Genomic DNA, 26,527 nt, shown 5'->3' on the forward strand with positions numbered 1-26,527 from the left:
CATTATCTCTAGTACTTCCAAGTAAGACTTTATAACACTCAAATCAGTCTTGATCCTTTTCCTTTGATATTAATTGAAGTGGGAAGGAAAAATTAAATATTCACCATGTAAGAATACTTCAACTACACTGATCCTTTATTGCTATATAATATGCTTAGTGACAGGAAATCATGTGCCCCCATATTTAACAACTAGAATTGTGGAAATACTAGTTCTAAACATGGGTAATCTGCAGGCTAAAGTGATTAGTAGATTTTAGCTATACATTTAGCCAAGCCTTTGTTTAAAGATGGTGAAAAACAATATTAATTCAAAGTTCAAGTATCCTTTATTCAAGGTTCACAAAGTATAACCACACTGCATTATTGCAAAAGTTCAATGGTAAAAAACATGTTGCATCTGGTGAAAAGGCATCTGTTACTATAAATTACAGGTACAGTACTTTGCAATTTTTGCATTCCAAATTGCATTCAGTTTTTAAAATAAAATTGCCCACAGTACTAGAAACTCTTGAAGATAAGGCAGCTGTTTTATAGGTGAGGTAGCTGGTATCAAGGGATTTCCATTTCTCTTTCAATGCCTACATACTTGAGGGCATCAGCCTGACTGTATCTAGAAGAAGCAGGAAAATCATTTGCATTTGACTTTTTTAAGACAAAGTGCCCCAAGAATTCTGTTTAATAAAATTTTATTAAAAATTTGAATAACAATAATACAAACTAAAATGGAAAAGGGGGTGGGGGAAGCTAAAAGTGGGAAAAAAAGTGGAAAAAAAGTAGAAAAAATATAAAATGGGTTCTGATATTCTTTACAGCAGTTACAAGTACAGTTATAGTTTAACCTCTCTTAAGGTTACATAATGACCTTTTTTTACATAATGACAGATTACACACCTGTCATTTCTAATCATCAAAACCATAAATTGTAAATTCTTTTTTTTTCTTTTTTACACAAAAAGTCCAGTCACCCCAAGAATACTACTGCACAAAAAGGCACTATAGAAATGCAATCAGTTATCCCTACGTCCAACAATTTATGAAGTTTACAATGTAATAATCCTGAATACACATATTTTTGCAATCAATTATTAATAGCTAGTAAAAGTATTCTCATGTCCTAAATACTGAAATGTATTGTTACCCAGACTTAGGTTTTAACATTATTAGCCCTACCTGTAATCAAAAAACAGCTCTTCACCAGTCTGAATAGCTCTCTTAGCAAATATGCCTATCCTGTGATCTCCATTAACCATCATAACTGTAAAAAAAAAAGAAGTTGAGGAAAGGCTTTACAAATACCTTCTGCTTAAAAAGTATGTGAGAATTAGTGGCTTATTATACTCCTGCTGTATAAATATTCACCTTTTGCATAGCAGTTGGGATTGACTGAATGGTTTGCAAATCTTATTTTGTTACCCTTCCGTGTTGCATCAACCACAAAATCTAAATAAAAACAACAGACAAATTCACAACTGACTGAAGTGTAGGAAATATAGTAATATTCTTAGAAAAATGCTGTCTTATTCTGCAAGAAAAGCTTTGCAGCTATCTGCCACTTGAATTATGCTTTAATTGCTGATTTGGCTTACAAACTACTTCTGCATTATAATAACTCATGACAAGTACATATTTGTATCCATCACACATCTTACATAATGTTTAAATGCTTCCTTTCAAACATTTTGGGTATTTTTGTTAATTAACACTTGTCCAGTTTTCATAATGAGCCATCTTTGCTGATCACACCACCTATAAAAGAATGTGTTTTTCACAATTGTGTACAGGTAGTCCTCAATTTACAGCAGTTCATTTAGTGACTGTTCAAAGTTACAACAGCACTGAAAAAAAGTGACTTATGACTGCTTTTCACACTTATGACCATTGTAGCATCCCTATGGTCACATGATCAAAATTCAGATGCTTGGCAAGTGGTTCATATTTATGACGGTTGTAGTGTCCTGGGGTCATGTGATCAGCTTTTGTGACATTCTGACTAGCAAAGTCAATGGGGAATCCAGATTTACTTAACAACAATGTTCCTAACTTAACAAAAGCAATGATTCACTTAACTGTGGCAAGAAAAGTACATTGGGGCAAACTCACTTAACAATTGTTTCACTTAGCAACATAGAAGCCGACCTTCTAGCGCTGTGAGACTCCCCCCTCTCGCAGGCCTGGCCCTCCACGTTATCGAGGGCCTATCTTGATGACGGGCTTTGGAACCCCGAGAGATGGCATGCAGCGAAGAGGGGGTTGAGGGTTTTTTTAGCAAAACTTTTAATGAAAATTTTAAGGGGACCCAGGAGGAGGGGAGGTGGACCTGGGGGGGTCCATATAGCCACCGAGCAGGGTGATGGGTCGATTGGATGCAGCGGAGGGGTCATGGAAGGAAATTTGACCGGGGAGCACGGGGGTGATAGGAAGGGCAGTGCAATTGAAATAATGAGTGGGAGGGGCAGATATGACGGGCGCAGGGGGCCATATCATGTTCTGGGGGTGCGCACATGCTGTTTACGAGCGATTGCACACTCCGGCCCCCAATGCACGACTCGTGTCCGGGGTTGCACAGAGCCTCAGGCCCTGGGTCCGCGGCTGATGTTATGTAATGCCAGGTCGGTTGTTAATAAAGCCCCCCTCATTTGTGATCTCATTTTGGAGGGGGTGCAGACCTGGCAGGTATTAGGGAGACCTGGTTGGGCCAGGAGGGGGGTCCCCCTCGTCGAAATGTGCCCACCAGGTTTCTGTGCATTTCATCAGCCAAGGGCTCAGGGGAGGGGTGGGGGAGTGGCGGCGATTATTAGGGAAAGTCTTTGTCCGAGGGAGACCACTGTTCCTCAGATAGCCGGATGTGAGTCCCTTTTTGTAAAGTGGGGCCGTGGGGTGCAGATGGGTTTGCTGACTACGTACCTGGCTCCCTGCCACGTGGCGGTGACCCTGCCCGAGCTGCTCGACATTATTGCCGGGGTGGCGGTCGATACCCCCAGACTTATTGTCATGGGGGATTTCAACCTACCATCCACAGGTGAGGCGTCAGAGGTGGCTCGGGAGTTCATGGCTTCCATGGCGGCCATGGACCTGAACCAGTTAGTTCAAGGCCCCACTCACATAGGGGGACACACTCTGGACTTGATTTTCGTCTCTGGTCAGTGTTTGAATGATCTTGGTAGAGGGGACCTAGACATTAAACCCTTGTCATGGACAGATCATTCGCTCCTTCACTTGGACTTTCCAGCAGCTTCCCCCCACCGCAGGGAGACGGAACCGACCAGATGGTTCCGTCCCAGGCGCCTGATGGACCCCGAAAGGTTCCTGACGGAGCTTGGGCCGTTTCCTGAGACTCTGGCACATGACTCGACCGAAGAACTGGTGGCCGCCTGGGAGAGTGCGGCCGCCGGGGCTTTGGACCGCGTCGTGCCTTTGCGGCCTCTAACCCAATGCCGATCTCAATTGGCTCCTTGGTTCTCTGAGGAGCTGAGAGAGATGAAGCATCAGAAAAGACGCCTAGAGAGCATTTGGAGGACCAGTCAATCTGATTCTGACTGGACACAGGTGAGGTCTTATATCAAGACCTACCTAGTGGCGATAAAAGTGGCGAAATCTAACCATTTTTCCACTCTTATCGCATCTGCAGAGAACTGCCCAGCCGCTCTGTTTAGGGTGACCCACTCCCTTCTTCGGGGGGGAGTGCGGGAAGATCCCTTGCAGGGTCGAGCTGAGGACTTTGTGCAATTCCTGCATGATAAAGTCGCTCGGATTCGGAAAGGCTTGGACTCCGACTGGATGAGTCCGGGGGAGGAGATGAGGGTAGGTCTTGAGAATGTTATCTGGGAGGAGTTTGATCCTGTGACTCCCGAGGATGTGGACAGGGTTCTGGGTAAGATTAGTGCCGCCACGTGTTTATTGGACCCGTGTCCCTCCTGGTTGGTACTGGCCTCCCGAGAGGTTACACGAGGCTGGCTCCAGGGGATTATAAGTGCTTCCTTGAGTGAGGGTGCCTTTCCTGCCGCCTTGAAAGAGGCGGTGGTGAGGCCCCTCCTCAAGAAGCCTTCCCTGGACCTGGCTGAATTAGCTAACTACCGTCTAGTCTCCAACCTTCGTTTTGTGGCGAAGGTTGTTGAGAGTGTGGTGGCACGACAGCTTCCCCGGCACCTGGATGAAGCTATCTATCTGGACCCGTACCAGTTGGGCTTCAGGCGGGGATACAGCACAGAAACGGCATTGGTCACGTTGGTGGATGATCTCTGGAGGGCTCGGAACAGGGGTTGCTCCTCTGTCCTGGTCCTATTAGATCTCTAAGCGGCTTTTGATACCATCGACCATGGTATCATGCTGCAGCGGTTGAGGGGGTTAGGATTAGGGGGCTACTGCATACTGCGGTGGTTCTCCTCCTTCCTCTCTGACTGTTCGCAGTTTGTGTTGGCAGGAGGGCAGAAGTCGACCTCGAGGCGCCTCGCATGGGGAGTGCCGCAGGGGTCGGTTCTCTCGCCCCTTCTGTTCAACATTTATGTGAAGCCGCTGGGTGAGATCATCCGTGGTTTTGGGGTGAGAGTCCATCAGTACGCTAATGACACTCAGCTGTACATCTCCAGCCCAAACCACCCCAACGATGCCCTTGATGTGATGTCTCGCTGCCTGGAGGCCGTGCGGGTCTGGATGGGGAGAAATAGGCTCAGACTCAACCCTTCCAAGACCGAGTGACTGTGGGTGCCGGCATCCCAATATAGTCACCTGGTGCCATCGCTGACTATTGGGGGTGAATCTTTGCCCCCCCACAGAGAGGGCTCGCAATCTGGGTGTCCTCCTGGACGCATGGCTATCTTTAGAAGAGCATATGACGGCCGTGGCCAGGGGGGCTTTTTATCAGGTTCGCCTGATTCGCCAGTTGCAGCCCTTTCTGGACCGGGATGCCTTGCGCACGGTCACTCACGCCCTTGTCACCTCCCGGCTGGACTATTGTAATGCTCTCTACATGGGGCTCCCCTTGAAGAGCACTCGGAGGCTCCAGCTGGTCCAGAATGCGGCCGCGCGGGTGGTTATGGGCGCAACCCGTTGTGCCCACGTGACACCCCTCCTGCGCGAGCTGCACTGGCTTCCAGTGGTCTTCCGGCTGCGATTCAAGGTGTTGGTCACCACCTTTAAAGCGCTCCATGGCATAGGACCCGGGTACCTTCGAGACCGACTTCTGCCACAAACAGCCTCCCACCAGCCAGTTCGCTCCCACAGAAAGGGTCTCCTCAGGGTGCCATCGGCCAAGTTATGTCAGCTGGAGACACCCAGGGGGAGGGCCTTCTCTGTGGGAGTCCCTGCCCTGTGGAATGAACTGCCCCCAGAAATGCGCAAGATCTCTGACCTCCGTGTATTTCGCTGTGCCGTCAAGACCCTGCTGTTCCGCCAAGCCGGGCTATCAATTTAATGATTTTTAAATTGGGTTTTAAATTTCTGGGGTTTTAAATTTCAGCCGAATTATGTAATAATTTTAATTATTTTTAACTGATGTTTGTCTTTGTGTTTTTTAATAGGCTGTACACCGCCCTGAGTCCTTTGGGAGAAGGGCGGTATAGAAATAAAATTATTTATTTATTTATTTATTTATTTTATAAATTTTGGGCTCAACTGTGGTTGTAACTTGAGGACTACCTGTTATTAGGTCTTCAATTCTTGATAAAATTGAACATTGAAATAATTTGTTACTTCCACCATGAACATTAAACTTCAAACTTAAAATTGTAGCAATTCTAATGAGGTGGTTAGAAGTAGTATTAGGATTATAACCAGTATTTAAGAAATGTGAATAAAATAGAGGAAGTTGTTTAAGGACAATACACATACCATTATTCAAATTGAATAGAAAGCTGCACATGTATTTATCATAGACTTTCCCTCTTCTGTCTGCTTCGTCCTGAGAAATAATCTGAAAATAATATTTAAAAGATGGCTCTGATAACATACAGAACCCATTTTTCCACCCCTCTTCCACTTTCCACCTTTAAGTTTGCAAAACATCTGATTCAGCTACTTAGAAAACATTGGAAATAAACTGTTCTATTAATGTATTCTGCTACAACCTTTTGCCTATGGCAGGGCTTCTCAAACTGATACCACAATGTCAAAATCATAAGATTTTCTGCATCTCCTCTGATAAATAAAGTCTACTAATTTAATTGGAATCAAGTTTGGGCAAAAATAGTTACTGAGCTTCACTAACGTGCTATATTTCCACAGAAACCATCTGTCAATCTCAATGCTTTAAATAGTGAATGGTTTTGACAAAGGGATAGATCCATGAGTTTGGCCATACCTCAAAACGTGCTCTGAGCTTTGCTCTTTCCTTGCTCAGGCAAAACACAAGCAACTACTGAAAGTGTTCCTGATTTATCTGATCAACTTTCAGAGGAAAAAAAAAACATCCCCACAACCTCTATAAATTGCTTGTGACCTCAGGAAGATGGACCCACAAGTTTGAGAAAGCTGACATTTGGTCTTGGGTGACTTAGCCACTGGTGTTGAATCCATCTTTCAGACACTGAAAGTTGTCTATCAAAATACAAGGAAAGGATTCTTCATCTTATATGGCCTAAGAAGTGCTTTTGAATTTTGTTCAGCATGTTGTAGCTACTCTCTTCAAAAGACTGCCTTGAATATGGCAAGTTACAAAATGCTCATTTACTAGAAAGCAAACTGGTGAAGCCGTTCCTGCCTCCAGTCCCTCCTCCATTCCAGTATGCTTCCCCTACAACCTCACCTTAAGTATTTCCCCACCACCCCCACGTGGGTGCTCAGAATAGTGGTCTGGAATTACCTTACCATTTGTTTTAATGCCAATGGGTACCAAGGGCTTTCTTTCAAGTAAACATGGTACTTTTACTCTAAGTCAATAAAATTATTTTTATCATCACTTGAATACTGAGGGGAGGTGAAGAAGAGGTGTCTCCCTCTGTGTGTCTATTCCTGCTTCTCTATTTATGTCATCCTTGTGGACCTCTGTTTTGTGTCTGAGGGGAAAAAAAGCTGAAATGCTCCCAAACTTGACCTGGACCTATTATTTCTCCCACATTACTTATAAAGGAGATAGATTTGGAAAAAGATGTAGCTGTTTAGAAGTATTCTCAACAATTTTGGTGTAAACAAAGTACTTCACTCAAAGTAGAATATGATAAGAATACTAACTATACAAAACATTTGTTCTTACCTCACCACAATATTCAGAGATGAATTCATTTTTTTGTACTGGATCCTTAATGAAAATCCCCCAGCCTGCCACATCAGAAGGTGCTAGAAGCAAATGCTAGCAGAATGAAAAAGCAGATGCTTTAAATTGCTTTAAACTAAATAAAATTGAAAAGGTACTTAATTCTAACAAAATACATACTATGCAATATTAAAAGGAACAAAAACCAAGCAAAGTAGTTGAACAACTATCAATAAAAGGGTTTTTTTGAGTGACTGCTCATGTAAATAGTGAAGGACTGGCATGCAGATTCATAGACATTTACAGCAGCATGCTCAGAAAATACAGTTTTGAAACACAAAGGTTGCTTCTGTGATCTTCCATTGAATCCACACCAAAGTAATCCCCATCCCCAATTTTTCAATTAGTCTTTTGAAATGTTTGCAGCAGCTGTAAAACCTCCAGAACTTCCTTCATTTTAAAAGTTGATATCTACGAGCTTCCGGCGGTGACGTCAAGTGGTGTGGGCGAGGGAGAATTTGACAGATCCCGTAAACCCAGCTAATCCTTGTATAGGAGCCCCAAAAGGGCAGTTCCAGACCCGGAGAGTCTGGAACATTAAAGGGGAAGGTTTCAAGCTTCGGACGAGGCGCTAGTGTCCTGGAGTGTGAAGCTGGACCCCTTAAATCTAGCAGGGAAAAATCTGCCTTCTTAGGCAGATCGAAAGCGATGGCGGCTGCCTTTGAGAGGAAGTAAAGAGTGATTCCAGCTACAGCGATCGAAGGGGGAGGAAGGAAGAAGAGAGAATTAGTGGGACGGCAGAAAAACAAAGGTGGCATTGAAAAGAGAGTCGCAGAGAATATTTAAAGAGGCGACTGCAGAGAAAGGCGCTCGGCGGGAGATGATCGAAAGAAGTTAACGTAGCGGAAACAGTAAGCAGAATCAACAAAAGAAGATACAAAGTAATTACCCTGGACTTTCTGGATTTGTGAGGGATCTCACGAAGAATGATGGTTCGTTGAGGGCGCTTCCAAGAAAAGGTCAGCACGCAAGGATGCAATCAAATTAAGTCTTTATTTAGAAGTAAAAGTGGAGTAAAATAAGGTCCCAGGCATGGAGGCATCCATGCCTGGATTGAGCCCATGGGTCAGTCCCATAGGAGACTAGAACAAGAGCAGGGAAAAAAAGGCAAAAGGGTAAAAGCAAAAGGGAAAAAAGGGGGAGAGCAGCCCCTGTGCAGGGGTTCTTATAGGGGCCCCTGGCCCCTCCCTTACAAGGTGTGTGAGGGGGCCGGAGGGCCATTAACTTTCCCCAATGGGGCTGCAGGGGCCGGAGCCCCTTGACCCACCAGTGGGATCAAAGGTGTCTCTTTGCCCCCATCTGGTGGCCTTTGAAGAGACTGCCATGGCTGGCACAAAACACCTAACAGGATTGATACAGAGGAGACGGTGGAGAAAAGAGAGAACAATTGTAAAATGGTGACTTTGCTTTAACGGATACTCTTGGTGGGTGATTTTGGAACGAGCTATCTGATTTGGTTTTGAAAAGGAGATTTTGGACAGAGCCAGAGAAGTAAGTAAAACAACTCGATACTGTGGATTTATAAATAACAAGAACAACAAAGTTTGAGACTGTGTAGGACTGGAAATAAGGAAGACTTGGACGGGGGTGAGAAGAGTGGAGGGAAAAAAATCTGAACTGGACAATCTGATGCAATAAGGAACGGAAGGAGCGGAGGAAGGCGTCTTGGGGAAAAAAGAAAACCTGGCTTCGAATTTGATTTAAGTAATCCTAAGTAACGATTAAGTAATTACTATTAAGTAATATTTTTGAAAGACTTTTGTAATTGGGAAAAAGGGGGAATCTGTTTTGCTGATCGTATGAGCAAAAACTATATGCTTTATAGAAAGGGGTAAGAATTAAAGGAGATCAGACAGTGGTGAAAAAGGGATTGGTTTAAAAAAAAATACAGTGAAAAGAGAGGGGAGAAGAGGCATAACAGTTGATAATTGTTGTTTGTAAGGTACATTTGAGAGAGGTAGCGATTTTCTAACTTAGTACTAACGTTGCAAAGTAAAGTAATACCTAAAAATTTATGATATTGTGGAAGAATTGGACTAAAAATATAATAATGTCAACAACAACAACCACAACGAAAACAGGGGGGAAAAACCTATAGTAAACACAACTACAACACCCTCACCTACAATGCAGCGATCGATTGAATCCATGCTGGGAAAAGAAAAGGATAAGATGGAACCAACTATGAGCAGCATGCAAAATATGCTACAAACAATTCAAGAAACTTTATTGAAATCGCAAGAAAAAATGGCAGATCACCAGGAGGAAGCCAGAAGAAATCACCAAGAAATTAAAGATGAACTAGGAGAGCTAAAGGATGATTTGAAAAGTATGAAAGAGAAGATGGAGAATATTCAACAGACAGTAGCAGAGAACAAGCATAAAGTAAAAAAAAGAAAGAAGATAAAGTAGAACATTTGGATTTAAAGTTAGAAATGGCAGAACAGAAATTACAACAACAAAATAAAGAACTGGTTGACTCAATTACTTTCCTAGAAATGGAAAAAGCCTCCTTCTTCCTACGCTTCCAGAATGTCACTGAAGAGAGAGAAGAAGATTTGGAAGAGAAAATGTGTGATATAATAGCGGAAATAATACAGAAAGACAAAATAGAAGTAAAAGACTCAATAGATAAAGCATACCGAGTACACAATAACTACATTAGAAGGCACCGATTGCCACGGGAAGTACATATCAGATTTTGCAAAAAAAAAAATAAGAAATGAAATATATAAAAAATCAAGGGATGGAAAAATAACGTATAATGGGAAAGAGATTATTATTTTAAAGCAAACCCCATGAAGAGTACGGGACCAAAGACAGTTATATTACTTCCTGACATCCAAATTAATTCAACACAAAGTAATGTTCCGCTGGATCATGCCGGAAGGAATCCTTATTACATGGCAAGACAAAAAATTCAAAATCGACACAGTAGAAAAAGCACAGGAGTTCTATAAAAATTACTTAGAAGAAGAACAAGAAAGTAAGGAAGAAATAGAAGATAAAAGTCAGGAGGAGGAACAACAGGAAGAAATAGAAAGAGAGGAAGAACAAAAGAAAGCCCGAGAAAAAGAACGAGAAGAAAGAGAGGGAGCAAAAGGAAGAGTTAAGAGAGAAACAAGAAACACCAAAAGGCAAGTACAGTAAGAGATGGAAGAAAAAATATCTCTATTCTCAGTGAATATTAACGGCCTAAATGCTCAGAAAAAGAGAGCCCAGATATTTACGAAATTAAAAAAAATTAGACATGGATGTGATCTGCCTACAAGAGGTCCATATAAAGAAAGACTTTCAAAAACTATTGGAAAATAAGAAATTAGGAAAACTATATGTGTCACTCTCCCAACAGAAAAAAAGAGGAATAGCAGTGTACATAAAAGAAAGATTAAAATCAGAATTGAAATATGCAGATGATGAGGGAAGAATTCTGATGATCAAATTAGATACTGAAATGAAACAATTCTTATTAGTAGTGATTTATGCCCCTAATACAAACCAAAAAGATTTTTATAAAAAATTACACAATAAAGTATTAGAACAAGAAATAGAAAATATATGTATAATAGGAGATCACAATGTGATAGTCGACACTAAAAAAGATTACTATAGTGATAATAAGAGTAAAAAAAAAAAAGGAAATATTACCAAAAGAGTTTTTTAATATGATATCTGAATTAGGCTTAAAAGATACGTGGAGAGAAATTAATAGAGAAGAGAGACAATACACATACTATTCCCACCCGCACCAATCGTGGTCCAGGATCGATATGGCCTGGATGACGGCGCAACTGCAATTGGAGATACAAAAAATAGATATTGGAACAAACGAATGGGCGGACCACAACCCTATAATAATACATTGGAAGGGACAAAAAAAATACAAAAGATGGACTCTAAGCCAGTATTTATGTAAGGAGAAAGAATACAAACAACTAATGGGAAAAGAGATAGAGATCTTCTTAAGTATAAATAAAAAACAACACACCTCACCCCAAAATCTTTGGGACACTTTGAAAGCTTACATTAGAGGGGTGTCAATTGCATATACTGCAAAGAGGAACAAACAGAAAAGATATCAACAAAATAAATTACAGGAAGAACTCCAAAAAGTAGAGGAAAAACTATATAAAGATCCGCAAAATAAGAAAATTAAAGTGGAATGGAGAATAATTAAACACAAATTAAATTTGATTACACAGGAAGAAATTGCTCTGAAAATAAAGGCAGCAAAACAAAACCATTTTGAGCATGCACACAAAATAAGTAGATGGCTAGCTTATAAGCTGAAAAAAGAAAAAGAAAAAAGAATGATATAATATTTGAAGAATGAAGAATGAAGAAGGGGAAGTATGTTACAAAACAGAAGAAAAAAAAATAGTACATAACTCCCTCTCTAAACTGTATACTCAGGAACAAAAAAAGGAAACTGAAATACAGAGATATATAGAGGAAATAAATGTTTGCAAGCTGACAGAGGAACAGAAAGAGACATTGAATAGACCAATCTCCGAAACCGAATTTGGAATGGCAATGAAAAAACAAAAAAATAATAAATCCCCAGGCCCAGATGGATTACCGATAGAACTATATAAAAATATGATAGAACAGACTGGAGAACTTATGTTAGAAATATTTAATGAAGTATTGCAAGAGACAAAAACACTCAAATCCTGGTCAGAAGCTCTAATTACATTGATTCATAAGGAGGATTCAGATCCACAACTAATACAAAATTCCAGACCTACTGTATCTCTCTACTGAATTCTGATTATAAATTATTTATGTCAATAATTATGGATAGACTAAAAGTGATTCTGAACAAACATATACATTTGGACCTAAGTGTTTTTCTCCCAGGACGGCAAATCAAAAATAATACACGGATGATAGTAGATATACTAGAGTATTATGAGGTACATGCAGAGAAACAATTTTCACTGGTTTTCCTTGATGCGCAAAAGGCCTTTGACAATTTGAACTGGAACTTCATGATACAATTAATACAGAAATTGAACTATGGACAAAAATTTGGACAAATGATTGGGAAAATTTATTCAACACAGACGGCAAAGGCATTGGTTAATCAGGATATGACAAAAGGCTTTGAAATAACAAAAGGAGTAAGACAAGGCTGCCCACTCTCCCCACTTCTTTTTATTCTAGCACTGGAGCCACTTTTAAATAAAATTAGGGAAGATAAGGAAATAAAGGGCCTGAGAATTAAAAGTGAGGAGTACAAAGTCCAGGCATATGCAGACGATATGGTCTTTATAATTGAGGAACCTTTAGAATCTGGCCCCAAACTGATTAGAAAAATAGAAGAATTTGGTGAAGTAGCAGGGTTAAAAATTAATAAGAATAAATCGAAATTACTAACTAAAAATCTTACAAAAAACCAGGAGACAGAATTAGAAAGGTTTATGAATATCCAAGCAACAAAAAAAAATTAAATATTTGGGAATCTGGCTCACGGCAAGAAGTTCCTCAATTAAAAAAGAAAATTATGATAAATTAACTGAGCAAATTAGGAAAGATTTGGAAAACTGGACAAAGTTGCAGATTTCATGGATGGGAAGAGTGGCAGTAATAAAAATGAACATCTTGCCCAAAATTTTATTCCTCTTCCAGACTATTCCGATAAAAATGGGGAAAATTTTTTTTGACTTATTAAATAGATTAACTACAAAATTTATTTGGCAAGGAAAGAAGCCTAGAATTAGGTTAAAAGTATTACAAGATACCAGAGAGAGAGGAGGAGCCACCCTCCCAGATTGGGAGACCTACTATCAAGCAGCAGGATTAGTTTGGATAAAGGAGTGGATGGAATTGGAAAATAAAAGGCTGCTAACATTAGAAGGACATGATCTAACTATAGGGTGGCACTCATATTTGTGGGGAGGAAAACAAAATATTTATGGATACTTTAGAAGACACACAATTAGGAATTCTTTACTAATAATTTGGAATAAAATTAAAAAACAACATTATATACAAATCCCGTCTTGGATTTCCCCAGAGGAAACTTTAACATATCCAAATTTAGTAGACTGGACAAAATTAATTAGATATAGAGACATAATAACTAAGAGGGGAATATTAAAAACTAGAAACGAATTGGAACTGGACTTAGGAAGAGAAGTACAATGGTGGACATATCTGCAGATAAATTCAAAGTACACAGAGGATATAAAAAAAGATCAAGTTCCACTAGAAGAAACAGAATTAGATAAAATCATACTAGGGAATGATCGAAAACTAATAAGTAGACTATACAAGTTTCTAATTCGGTATAAAATGGAAGAGGAAACGGTGAAAGACACAATGATCAAATGGACACAAAACTTTAACCACGTGATAGAACTAGAGAAGTGGGAGAGGATGTGGAAAACGAACATGAAACTAACAATTGCAACGGCATACAAGGAAAACCAGATGAAAATGTTTTATAGATGGCACCTCCCACCGGCCAGAATTGTGAAAATGTTCCCTACCAATTCCCCGAAATGTTGGAAGTGCAAGACTGGCTACGGAACATATTATCATCAATGGTGGACCTGCACAATGGCACAAAAATTCTGGAAGAAAATCAAAACTTGGATAGTAGAAATAACTCAGAATCCAATAGAGGGAAAACCGGAACAATTTCTGTTAGGAATCTCAATAGACAATTATACTAAAGAAATACAGTACCTTATATTGCATATATTGACCACAGCACGTATTGTATACACACAATATTGGAAGAAGGAAACACTACCAATGGAAGAGGATTTAATTAAAAAAATTCTAGAATGTGCAGAATTAGATAAATTAACTAAAGAAATTAAGGGGAAAGACGAATCAAAGTATTATAAGGTTTGGAGTAGATGGTATGAATGGTTGAAACATAAGGAAATAAGTTAAATGAATGAAGAAAGGAGGGGGGAAATGTGTATGATCTTTTGTTAGTAAAGAAGAAATGATATAAAGTAGAAAATGAACGTCAAATAAGTTTATACTTAAATATTTGTAAATATTGATGTATAGAAAGAGCAGACCGCTGTGTATAGCTGAAAAGAAAAGTGATATTTTTCTTTTTTGTGTTACTTTTTGTTGTATGTACATGTTTGATTTTTAATGTGTTTTTAATGTGTTTAAAATAAAAAACTTTTTTTTAAAAAAGTTGATATCTACATACTACTGTATCCAGTTGTCCCAAAGGTGTTTTTTTAGGAGGCAACTGGACTGGACTTCAGCTCTGACAGGATAGTGGGAAATGGAAGGATTTATATTCCTTGCAGACAGCTGGTCATTTGCATCCTTTTAGAGGGTCGTTGAAGCACTTGGAGGTTTATCTGTGTCCTCAGGGTCACCTGAGTAGTGCTCCTGGTTCCTGTAGTCTGCAATTTTTTCCTCTGGAAATCCATTCCTACTCCCACACCATTCAAAGGGTGTTCATCCCAAATTGTATAGCTAAAAGTCTGTAGAGATTCTCAGTCATCCAGGTCATGGCTGTCCCACGGTTGTCCCTCAGGTGACCCTAAGCACACAGATAAACCTCCAAGTGCTTCAACAACCCTCTAAAAGGATGCAAATTACCAGCTGTCTGCAAGGAATATAAATCCTTCCATTCCCCACTATCCTGTCAGACTGAAGAAGCTTCTTGGATGAGAAACGAAACATCTTCAAAAGAAAAAACAAAGTCCAGTTGCCACCTGAAAAAGCACCTTTGGGACAACCATGACCCGAATGACTGAAAATCTCTACACACTGTATGCAGTTATTTCAAAACTGCAACAGTATCAAATGGGGCATGTGTCAGTTAAAATTATACCTAGTACAGGAGCAGCATTTCACTCAAAGCTTATTGGTTTTGCATCACTGCTACTGTATCATCTACAAGAAGATTTTGTATAAGTCCACTGATATGAACAGGATCTAGACATGAACTGTGCCATGAAAAGCCCCTACAGCAAGTTTTTAATTATGACATAAAAGCTAGTATATGGCATTTCCATAAAATTCCACTGTACTTATAGAAACAAATATGATTGTATTGTGTATTACCAGCGTCTCCTATTTTATTTTTTTAGATAAACTAAACATGGTAACACCTTCCAGAAGCAACTGTTGTTACAGAATATCCTGTTTTCTACCACTGAATTTATTCTACATTGCTTAATTTCTGTTAAAATGAAAGAAGCAACCTTAGATGTGCACATTTTTTGCTGGCTAAGATATACTCTGTATGATCACTAAACAACAAGTTTCATGGGCTAGTCTAACATTAATATGTTTATGTGCCAACCCTAGTGTAGAACAGGTAGTTTCTCTGTCACAGCAATGTTACAGGTGGCTGACCACGCAAGCATCAATATACACTGTGTGCACTATTATTAGGCAAGTTGTATTTTGGAGGATTAATTTTATTATCAAACAACTACAGTGCTCTCGATCAATCCAAAACGTTAACAAACTTCAAACCTGAATATTTAAGAAAGTAAAAGTGAGGTTTTGGCTTTCTTAGGAGAATATCTATGTGTGCACAATTATTGGGCAACTATTAATGTGCAGAATTATTATACAACTAAATGCAAAACGAAAATTTGCCCATCTCACTCGTTTATTTGTATCTGTTAAAGTGAGAATAAACAACTCAAAATGTACAAATAAACATTTAAAAAAAAAATCAGTGATCAATATAGCCACCCTTCTTTTCAATAACAGTCATAAGCCTTCCATTCATGGAGTCTGTCAGTTTCTTGATCTGTTGATGATCAACATTTTGTGCAGCAGCAGCAGCCTCCCAGACATTGTTCAGAGAGGTGTACTGTTTTCCTTCACCGTAAATCTCCCGTTTAAGAAGGGCCCACAAGTTCTCAATAGGGGTTAGGTCAGGAGAGGAAGGGGACCATGTCATTATTCTTTCATCTTTAAGGCCTTTACTGGCTAGCCACACAGTGGAGTACTTTGATGCATGCGATGGAGCATTGTCCTGCATAAAAATCATGGTCTTCTTTTTCCTGTACCACAGCTTGAAGAAAGTGTCTTCTAAAAACTGACAGTAGGTTTAGGAGTTGATTCTGAGTCCATCTTCAACCCGAAAAGGTCCAACTAGCTCATCTTTAATAATACCAGTCCATACCAGTACCCCACTTCCACCTTGCTGGCATCTGAATCGAAGTGGAGCTCTATGCCCGTTACTGATCCAGCCACAGGCCCATCCATCTGGTCCATCAAGAGTCACTCTCATCTCATCAGTCCATAAAACCTTTGAAAAATCTGTCTTCAGATATTTCTTGGCCCAGTCTTGCCGTTTCAACTTATGTGTCTTATTCAGTGGTGGTCGGGTTTCGGTCTTCTTTACCTTGACCATGTCTCTGAGCACTGAACACTTTATACTTCTGGGCACTCCAGGTAGGTTGCAGTTCTGGAATATGACAGCACTGGAGGATAATGGGACGTTTGATTCTTCTCAAATCTTTGGCAGTTAATGTGCGTCTTTTTTTCTCAACATGTTTCTTGCGACCCTGTTGACTATTTGCAACAAAGCAATTGATGGGTCTGTGACCACGCCCCAATAACTTAGCAATTTCAAGAGTGCTGCATCCCTCTGAAAGACGTTTTACAATTTTTGACTTTTCAGTGTCAGTTAAATCTCTTTGTTGGCTCATTTTGCCTGAGGAAAAGAAGCTGCCTAATAATTATATACACCTTAATATAGGGTGTTGATCTCCTTAAGCCACACCCTCCCTCATTACACAAATACACATCACCTGATATGCTTATATCCCCTAAGCATTCAGGTTTATACAGCTTGGAGGTGGAAAATATACACAAAAATGATGATACGGTCAAAATATTCACTTGCCTAATAATTGTGCACACAGTGTACAAGCATCTCATAACTTCACTTCCAATAGTGTGTGTTAACTGTCTATTGAGAAGCGATATACAAGTTGTGAATAGGCAATTTCACACATCCTGTCACTGCAAACATGAGGTAATAAAAACAAAATGGTTTGCAAACCTAATTTGATAAACAGCCCCCTCCAAAAAAAACCCACACACTCTCAGATGACTCCCAAATAAACTAAGTGATATAAATCAGGGAGAAGTTTATGTAAAAACCATCTTTCCTTTTCTTTGTGACGCATCCATGCTCTATATATTTTGCAGAGCTGTCTGGCATGAACAAAGATAAAATGTGCCATCTGTTCATAAAAAGATGAACCACCTTTTTGGATCCTCGTTGAATGCTGCAGTTCTTGCAAGATACATTTTTGCTATCCCAATGATCAGCTGCTCCACATGTCAAACAGAGATCTGGATCACACTCACGTACAGCTAAGTAGCAAGGACACTGCTTTGTATTGCATTGTGCTTTACAACGGCACCCAGGAAACCTGTTTTGGCCTTTAAACAAAAATGAAAGCTGAATCAACTTTTTAAACTCCTGTTACAGATAGCTGGATTGCCCAGGACTTTGTGCAGGTTAGAGTGCTGGGCAATGCAAGTACAGTCACCAAACTAAAGCAGAAACCCAAAGGGTTTCAAATGGATCTTCGGATTGCATATCTGGATGTACAGTAAGTCCTGGGAGAGTAGCATGGCACCTGTATGTTAAAGCAGCTCATACATTTTAGATCTGTGTTATTTTTTAAAAACTGGCTATTCAAACTGCAGTGTTCTCAGTAAAGATTTAGGACAATCTCCGCTGAACTTTCCATCCTCCATAAATCCTACATTTTTTGAGGAAACCCTATATGCTGGAGAAGATTTGATCAGAGCTACATTCAACTTTTTGAAGGTTAAGGCCCACAACTGGCTTTTGAATGGCATGTGGTTTGCGGACTAGCTCCCTAAAGTGGGAGGTACAGGAAGCAGAACAAAGAAGTAGGTGGCCATAACAAAAATAAAATTTAATTGTATATTTATTTTTATTTTATTTATTTTATTTAATTTATATACCGCCCTACTCCCGAAGGACTCAGGGCGGTGAACAGCCACAAGATAAAAATACATCATACAAAAGTTAAAAACCATTTAAAAGTATATTAAATAATTTTGGCCCAAAAATCAAATTTAAAAACACCCAATTTGTATAAAACTTAAAAGCAAATTAAAAGGGAGAGTCAAGCCAGACCAGCCTGCTGGAATAAAAATGTTTTGAGGGCGCGCTGTAACGTGCGTAAATCTGGGATCCTCCCTATCTCCAGGGGGAGCTCATTCCAGATGGCAGGTGCCCCCACAGAGAAGGGTTTCCCCCTGGGGGCCGCCAGTCGACACTGTTTGGCCGACGGCACCCTGAGGAGCCCCTCTCTATGGGAGCATACTGGTCGGTGAGAGGCTACTGGTGGCAGAAGGCGGTCTCGTAAGTACCCTAGTCCTAAGCCATGGAGCGCTCTAAAGGTGGTGACCAAAACCTTGAAGCGCACCCGGAAGACCACCGGGAGCCAGTGCAGCTTGCGCAGGAGGGGACTCACATGGGAGCACCACGTCACTCCCATAACCACCTGCACGGCCGCATTCTGGACCAGCTGGAGCCTCTGGGTGCTCCTCAAGGGGAGCCCCATGTAGAGAGCATTACAGTAGTCCAGGCGTGAGGTGACAAGGGCATGAGTGACCGTACGTAACGAGTCCCAATCCAGAAAGGAACGCAACTGGCGAATCAGGCGGACCTGATAAAAAGTCCTCCCGGCCACAGCTGTCAAATGCTCTTCTAAAGACAGCCGTGAGTCCAGGAGGACATCCAAGTTGCAAGCCCTATCCATGGGGGGCAACGACTCGCCCCCAATAGTCAGTGATGGCACCAACTGACTATATCGGGACGTCGGAAACCACAGCCACTCGGTCTTGGATGGGTTGAGTCTGAGTCTGTTTCTCCCCATCCAGATCCGCACGGCCTCCAGGCACCGGGACATCACTTCAAGGGCATCATTGGGGTGATCCGGGGTGAAGATGTACAGCTGAGTGTCATCAGCGTACTGGTGGTACTTCACCCCGAAACCACGGATGATCTCACCCAGCGGCTTTACATAAATGTTGAACAGAAGGGGTGAGAGGACCGATCCTTGTGGCACCCCACATACAAGGGGCCTCGGGGTCAACCTCTGCCCCCCTGTCAACACAGACTGCGACCGGTCGGAGAGAAAGGAGGAGAACCACCGCAACACGGTGCCTCCCACCCCCAACCCTTCCAACCGGCGCAGCATGATACCATGGTCGATGGTATCAAAAGCCGCTGAGAGGTCTAACAGGACCAGGACAGGACCAGGACAGGACCAGGACAGAGGAGCAACCCCTGTCCTGAGCCCTCCAGAGATCTTCAACCAATGCGACCAATGCCGTTTCCGTGCTGTACCCAGGCCTGAAGCCCGACTATAATTAATACTATTACTCCCTTATATTTAAAAAAATCCTTTCACCAAATTTTAGTTCAGAGACAACTTTTGGTGGGACTGTAGAGGCCAGTCAAGTCTTTCTGCAGCTGGATATGGTCCAAGGGCCTGAATCTGAATCCCTCTTCCTTCTATGAATTGGGGGCTGCACATGTGCATTTCCCTATAAGTACCTTCTCTAAAAGAATACCAAAAATATTAGGCAAGGTTCCCTTCTGGGATCTTATTTATTATTATTGATCTTCATGAAGAAACACAAGTCTAAAAGGAATCGCAATTATAGAAAAAATGATTGCACAGGGAAATGTTAATGGCTGATATGACTGTCATAATAACTGCATATTTAAATTAAGTTTTATTTACAATTTAAATAAGAAAACAGCTAACTTATGCTGGCCTTTGACAATAATAAAGGTTGATTTTCCATTTGACAACTAATCTGACAATGAGTGTTCTTTTAAAAAAGTTTTTCAGTCTGAATGGCTTACCTGCTCAGTCTCTTTCTCTGAAAGGACTAAACTTAATATCATCTGGTTTCAGATTACAGGGCTGTTGGTTTATTATTTTTTAAAATAGCTCCAACCCAGAACAAAAGGAAAGAATACAACTAACTAGACAGGAAGTATGGAATGAGATAAAAGGGCTTTAGCAATTTGTTCCTACTATGCTCTCAATTAGGAACCACACCATCTTAAACCTTCTAGCATTTTCTGCCATTGAGAGAAAATGGCACCAAAAAGGCAAATTGTGAAACCCTCCTCTTGCTCCTCCTGCCACCTGACCATAATTGTTTTAAAGTCAGCTATGTATGATGAGGAGCTATGGTGGCACAGTGGTTACAAGGCAATATTGCAAGCTAACTCTGTCCACAGCCAGGAGTTTGATTCTGACCAGCTCAAGGTTGACTCAGCCCTCCATCCTTCCAAAGTCAGTAAAATGAGGACCCAGATTGTTGGGGGCAATATGCTGATGTTGTAAAGCACCCAGAGAGTGCTGTAAAACACTATGGAGCGGAGTAACTGCTATTGCTGTTGCTATTGCTAAACATTGTTAAGGTTACCACAAGAATAGCTTTAAAACATCATCAGTAAGACAACTTATTGTTCAAATCATATTAAAAAATAAAATTTCTCCAACACTTACATTCTGAACTGCACTGACAGAACTTCTCACAGAAGTTCTGTGCAATGACACATGGACATGTGTTGTCACAAGGCTGGCGTGGGTGATCACATGGCTGGTAGTTGTAAACATGATTAGATGACCCATCTGAACAACAAATTTAAGCATTTTTAAGGACAGGAAAATTGATAAATCTTTTGAAGAGTATAAAAGGAGATCCTCATCCCTTTCACCCAAATAACTACATAAAAACCCTGCACATCCTTTTATATCAAGAACTTAGGGAAAAGATAAGAGAAATAACCTAAATTCTATGCACTTCAATAGAATCTTTCCCTGCACTGGCCAAAGGAAGAATATGGAAAATGAGGTACTTCTGGATGCCTCCTCCATGCAGGAAATATAAAAGCACACCATCATTGTCTACAGTGGTATAAAAATTGCCAAAGAAGGTAATTATGCATTCTGGAGGTGGATCAAACCCAAAATTTTCCCACTTCCCTGCTATATTCCTAGGACTGGGAAAATACTATACTAAGCCTGTAGTTTCTAATCCTCCCACTTAGGATATGCAAACCAAGGGGTAGCCCTCTGAGTTAAACTAAACTGGAATACCCTTAGAGGCAAAGTGTCTGCATGTGCAGACTGGAACCACTTGCTCATAAAGTTTACTGGATTGGATAAAATGTTTGGATGTTATTATTTAAAAATAAAAATAAAAATCAGAATTTCAGGACATAAGTTGAGTTTAAAGATGCTAACCCTTCTTCAGCTGTATCTTTCTGCAATGAGCAGCCCACAATCTGTAAAATGAAGAACATACAATATAGTTAATGGATTTTGACCTGGAAAATGCACCTAACTGAAGGTGCATCTTAGAAGAGAGATTTTAGTGTTTTGTATCACTTTCAGAAACAAAACAAGCAATGTCAAAATGTCACTTAAGATTGCATCTTTTAAACTATTAATTATTACACCAGAAATATTAATTTTGCACTTACATGTTTAAAGATAAGCTGTAATTTTCCATAGGGATGTGTCATACAATTTAAGTGTGAAAATCTCTGATCTGACCTTGAAATCTGTTTTTGACAATACATTTTGAGAACAGAACAAAACCAAAAACCATATTTTATTTTTGTACTCAGAACAGAACACAGCTGTTTCATGTGGGGCTATTGTAAGTTTTTTGTTCTTTTCCCAACAACTTGATTAGACAGTTGTTTTGCATTTTTTAAAAATCTCCTCTTGGCCAATATATCAGCTTGAACTGGCTGTGATGAAGTGTAATGTTATGGAAATATGAACATCAGAAAGATCCATAAGCAAAACACATTACTGGCGGGCGCAGGGGGTCATATCAAGTGTCGGGGGTGTGCACGCGCTGTCTCCAAGCGATTGCGCACTCCGGCCCCCAATGCGTGACTCGTGTCCTGGGATGTGTAGAGCCTCAGGCCCAGGGTCCGCAGCTGATGTTATGTAATGCCAGGTCGGTGGTTAATAAGGCCCCCCTCATCTGTGATCTTATTTTGAAGGGGGGTGCAGACCTGGCAGGTATTACGGAGACCTGGTTGGGCCAAGGGGGGGGGCCCTCGTAGAGATGTGCCCACCAGGTTTCCGTGCATTTCATCAGCCAAGGGCCCAGGGGAGGGGTGGGGGAGTGGCAGTGATCATTAGGGAGAGTCTTTGTCCGAGGGAGACCACTGTTCCTCAGATAGCCGGATGTGAGTCCCTTTGTGTGAAGTGGGGCCGTGAGGTGCAGATGGGTTTGCTGACTACGTACCTGGCTCCCTGCCACGTGGCAGCGACCCTGCCCGAGCTTTGCAGACTTATTGTCATGGGGGATTTCAACCTCCCATCCGCAGGTGAGGCGTCAGAGGTGGCTCGGGAGTTCATGGCTTCCATGACGGCCTTGGACCTGACCCAGTTAGTTCAAGGCCCCACTCACATAGGGGGACACACTCTGGACCTGATTTTTATCTCTGGTCAGTGGTTGAATGATCTTGGTAGAGGGGACCTAGATATTAAACCCTTGTCATGGACAGATCATTCACTCCTTCAACTAGACTTTCCTACCGCCTGCCCCCACCGCAGCGAGATGGAACCGACCAGATGGTTCCGTCCCAGGCGCCTGATGGATCCCGAAAGGTTCCTGACGGAGCTTGGGCCGTTTCCTGAGACTCTAACACACGACTCGACTGAAGAGCTGGTAGCCGCCTGGGAAAGGGTGGCCGCTGGAGCTTTGGACCGCGTCGTGCCTTTGCGGCCTCTGACCCGAGGCCGATCTCAATTAGCTCCTTGGTTCTCTGAGGAGCTGAGAGAGATGAAGCGTCGGAAAAGACGCCTAGAGAGCATTTGGAGGACTAGTCAATCCGATTCCGACCGGACACAGGTGAGGTCTTATATCAAGACCTACCTAGTGGCGATAAAAGCGGCAAAATCTAACCATTTTTCCGCTCTTATCGCATCTGCAGAGAACCGCCCAGCCACCCTGTTTAGGGTGACCCACTCCCTTCTTCGGGGGGGAGTGCGGGAAGACCCCTTGCAGGGTCGTGCTGAGGATTTTGTGCAATTCCTGCACGATAAAGTCGCTCGGATTCGGGATGGCTTGGACTCCGATTGGATTAGTCCACGGGAGGAGACCGGGGCAGGTCTTGAGAATGTTATCTGGGAGGAGTTTGATCCTGTGACTCCCGAGGATGTGGACAGGGTTCTGGGTAAGATTAGTGCCGCCACGTGTTTATTGGACCCGTGTCCCTCCTGGTTGGTACTGGCCTCCCGGGAGGTTACACGAGGCTGGCTCCAGGGGATTATAGGTGCTTCTCTGAGTGAGGGTGGCTTTTCTGCCGCCTTGAAAGAGGCGGTAGTGAGGCCCCTCCTCAAGAAGCCTTCCCTGGACCCGGCTGAATTAGCCAACTATCGTCCAGTCTCCAACCTTCGTTTTGTCGCGAAGGTTGTTGAGAGCGCGGTGGCACGACAACTTCCCCGGCACCTGGATGAAGCTATCTATCTAGACCCGTACCAGTCGGGCTTCAGGCAGGGGTACAGCACAGAAACGGCATTGGTCGCGTTGGTGGATGATCTCTGGAGGGCTCGGGACAGGGGTTGCTCCTCTGTCCTGGTCCTATTAGATCTCTCAGCGGCTTTTGATACCATCGACCATGGTATCATGCTGCAGCGGTTGAGGGGGTTAGGAATAGGGGGCACCGTTTTGCGGTGGTTCTCCTCCTTCCTCTCCGACGGCTCGCAGTTCGTGTTGGCAGGGGGACAGAGGTCAACCTCGAGGCGTCTCGCATGGGGAGTGCCGCAAGGGTCGGTCCTCTCGCCCCTCCTGTTCAACATTTATGTGAAGCCGCTGGGTGAGATCATCCGTGGTTTTGGGGTGAAGTGCCATCTGTACGCTGATGATACTCAGCTGTACATCTCCACCCCAGACCACCCCAACGATGCCCTTGATGTGATGTCTCGCTGCCTGGAGGCCGTGCGGGTCTGGATGGGGAGGAACAGGCTCAGACTCAACCCCTCCAAGACCGAGTGGCTGTGGCTTCCGGCGCCCCAATATAGTCAGCAGGTGCCATCGCTGACTATTGGGGGTGAATCTTTGCCCCCCACGGAGAGGGCTCGCAATCTGGGTGTCCTCCTGGACGCACGGCTGTCTTTAGAAGAGCACATGACAGCCGTGGCCAGGGGGGCCTTTTATCAGGTTCGCCTGATTCGCCAGTTGCAGCCCTTTCTGGACCGGGATGCCTTGCGCACGGTCACTCACGCCCTTGTCACCTCCCGGTTGGACTATTGTAATGCTCTCTACATGGGGCTCCCCTTGAAGAGCACTCGGAGGCTCCAACTGGTCCAGAATGCGGCCGCGCGGGTGGTTATGGGCGCAACCCGTTGTGCCCATGTGACACCCCTCCTGTGCGAGCTGCACTGGCTCCCAGTGGTCTTCCGGGTGCGATTCAAGGTGTTGGTTACCACCTTTAAAGCGCTCCATGGCATAGGACCCGGGTACCTCCAAGACCGTCTTCTGCCAGCAATAGCCTCCCACCGACCAGTCCGTTCCCACAGAGAGGGTCTCCTCAGGGTGCCATCAGCCAAGTTATGTCAGCTGGCGACGCCCAGGGGGAGGGCCTTCTCTGTGGGAGCCCCAGCCCTGTGGAACGAACTGCCCCCGGAAATTCGTAAGATCTCCGACCTCCGGGTGTTTCGCTGTGCATTGAAGACCCTGTTGTTCCGCCAGGCCGGACTATCAACACAATAGTTTTAAATTGGGGTATTTAAATTTATTGGGGTTTTAAATTTGAGCCACTTTATTTAATTATTTTAAATTTTATATTGTTGTTTTGTCTGTGTTTTTAAATAGGCTGTACACCGCCCTGAGTCCTTTGGGAGAAGGGCGGTATAGAAATAAAATTATTATTATTATTATTATTACTGAGTGAAGAACCATTTTGGAACCAACTGCCATTGGTGAAGGGCCAAGAAAAAAGGATCAGGATTGTTGCAAAAGAGTTTGTACCTGGACTGAATTAACTGATTTTTTCTAGAGGTGGCTGGCTACCTCTAAACCAATTCCACACAAACCCTATCCCATTTTAGTTTATGTATGCTGCTTTCAGGGTGGGGTTTCCATCTTAGTTTCAAAACAGTGAAGTAGGATTAATGGTTAGAACAAGAGAATTTTGCCTGACCTACCTGTTCAATTCCATTCCTGAAGTTTAACTAGGCAAGCTGCCCCAGCAAGAGCTTCTTTCCTTAGTTAGGTGAATTAATTATCTCAATTAAGTGCATGCAAGTATTAGCAGATAACCCTGGTATGCTGTTTGCTACATATGTACATACTCCCACCATACGCTCACAGAAGAGCATTTCTTGTCATTTTTAATCAGAACTTTTGGTTTTAATTCTTTAATTCTTCTTTAATTCTTCTAATCACCACCTCTACCAATGTCCCTCCACCTTCAGAAGCACAGGATTCTTCTTGGCTTTCCCAGGATTCTAAACTCATCTTGGGGCAGCATGCTTAGTGCATTCCCAAATGTAAAAGAAATCCTGTCTGTTGGCATGATCAATACAGGTAGTCCTCGACTTACAACCATTCATTTAGTGACTGTTTAAAGTTACAACGGCACTAAAAAAAGTGACTTATGGCTGGTTTTCACATTTACAATCGTTGCAGCATCCCCGTGGTTACATTATCAAAATTTGGACACTTGGCAACTGGTATGTATTTATGACAGTTGCCATGTCCTGGGGTTATGTGATCACCTTTTGCAACCTTCTAACAAGCAAAGTCAATGCGGAAACCAGATTTGCTTAACAACTGTATTACTAACAACTGCAGTGATTCTCTTAACAACTGTGGCAAGAAAGACTGTAAAATGGGGCAAAACTCATTTAAATTGAGGACTACCCGAATTTTGGAACACTGCTTTCTGCTATCCAAGACAGCCAGAATAATGTGACATGATGTGCCATTCCAGTTTGGGGCAACCAATGTTAAACTCTGGCTATAGTAAACAACAGTTACACAGCAGTACAGTCCTAAGCCGGGCTGGCTTAGGAAGAAATTTTTTAAAATTTTTAAATGTTTAATTGGTTTGTGGTTTTTTAAATTTTGGGCCAAATTTATATAGATTTTAATTGTTTTTAATATTTGTGTTTCATGTTTTTAATTCTGGCTGTGCACCGCCCTGAGTCCTCAGGGAGAAGGGCGGTATATAAATTGAAAATAAATAAATAAATAAATAAAAATGTGAAAAAGAAAGTACACCCTCTTT

General features: G+C 42.1%; 1 protein-coding gene across 1 annotated transcript in view; it reads right to left on the reverse strand.

Moving 5' to 3' along the window:
- Positions 1–425: 425 nt before the first annotated feature.
- The window catches only part of EZH2 (enhancer of zeste 2 polycomb repressive complex 2 subunit), a 480,973-nt gene continuing 454,871 nt past the window's right edge, over positions 426–26,527 (reverse strand). Inside the window, exons 13-20 of the mRNA XM_070944564.1 lie at positions 21,516–21,556; positions 20,775–20,900; positions 17,468–17,646; positions 7,189–7,284; positions 5,829–5,910; positions 1,362–1,442; positions 1,173–1,257; positions 426–612 (exon numbers count right to left, since the gene is read on the reverse strand). Coding sequence (XP_070800665.1) covers positions 552–612; positions 1,173–1,257; positions 1,362–1,442; positions 5,829–5,910; positions 7,189–7,284; positions 17,468–17,646; positions 20,775–20,900; positions 21,516–21,556 — 751 coding nt within the window. The 3' untranslated portion in view covers positions 426–551. The remainder of the gene's footprint in view (positions 613–1,172; positions 1,258–1,361; positions 1,443–5,828; positions 5,911–7,188; positions 7,285–17,467; positions 17,647–20,774; positions 20,901–21,515; positions 21,557–26,527) is intronic.

The sequence above is a fragment of the Pituophis catenifer genome, unplaced genomic scaffold, assembly GCF_029215685.1.
Source record: "Pituophis catenifer annectens isolate HBS135680 unplaced genomic scaffold, rPitCat1.0.hap2 SCAF_5, whole genome shotgun sequence".
Classification (NCBI taxonomy): Eukaryota; Metazoa; Chordata; class Lepidosauria; order Squamata; family Colubridae; genus Pituophis; species Pituophis catenifer.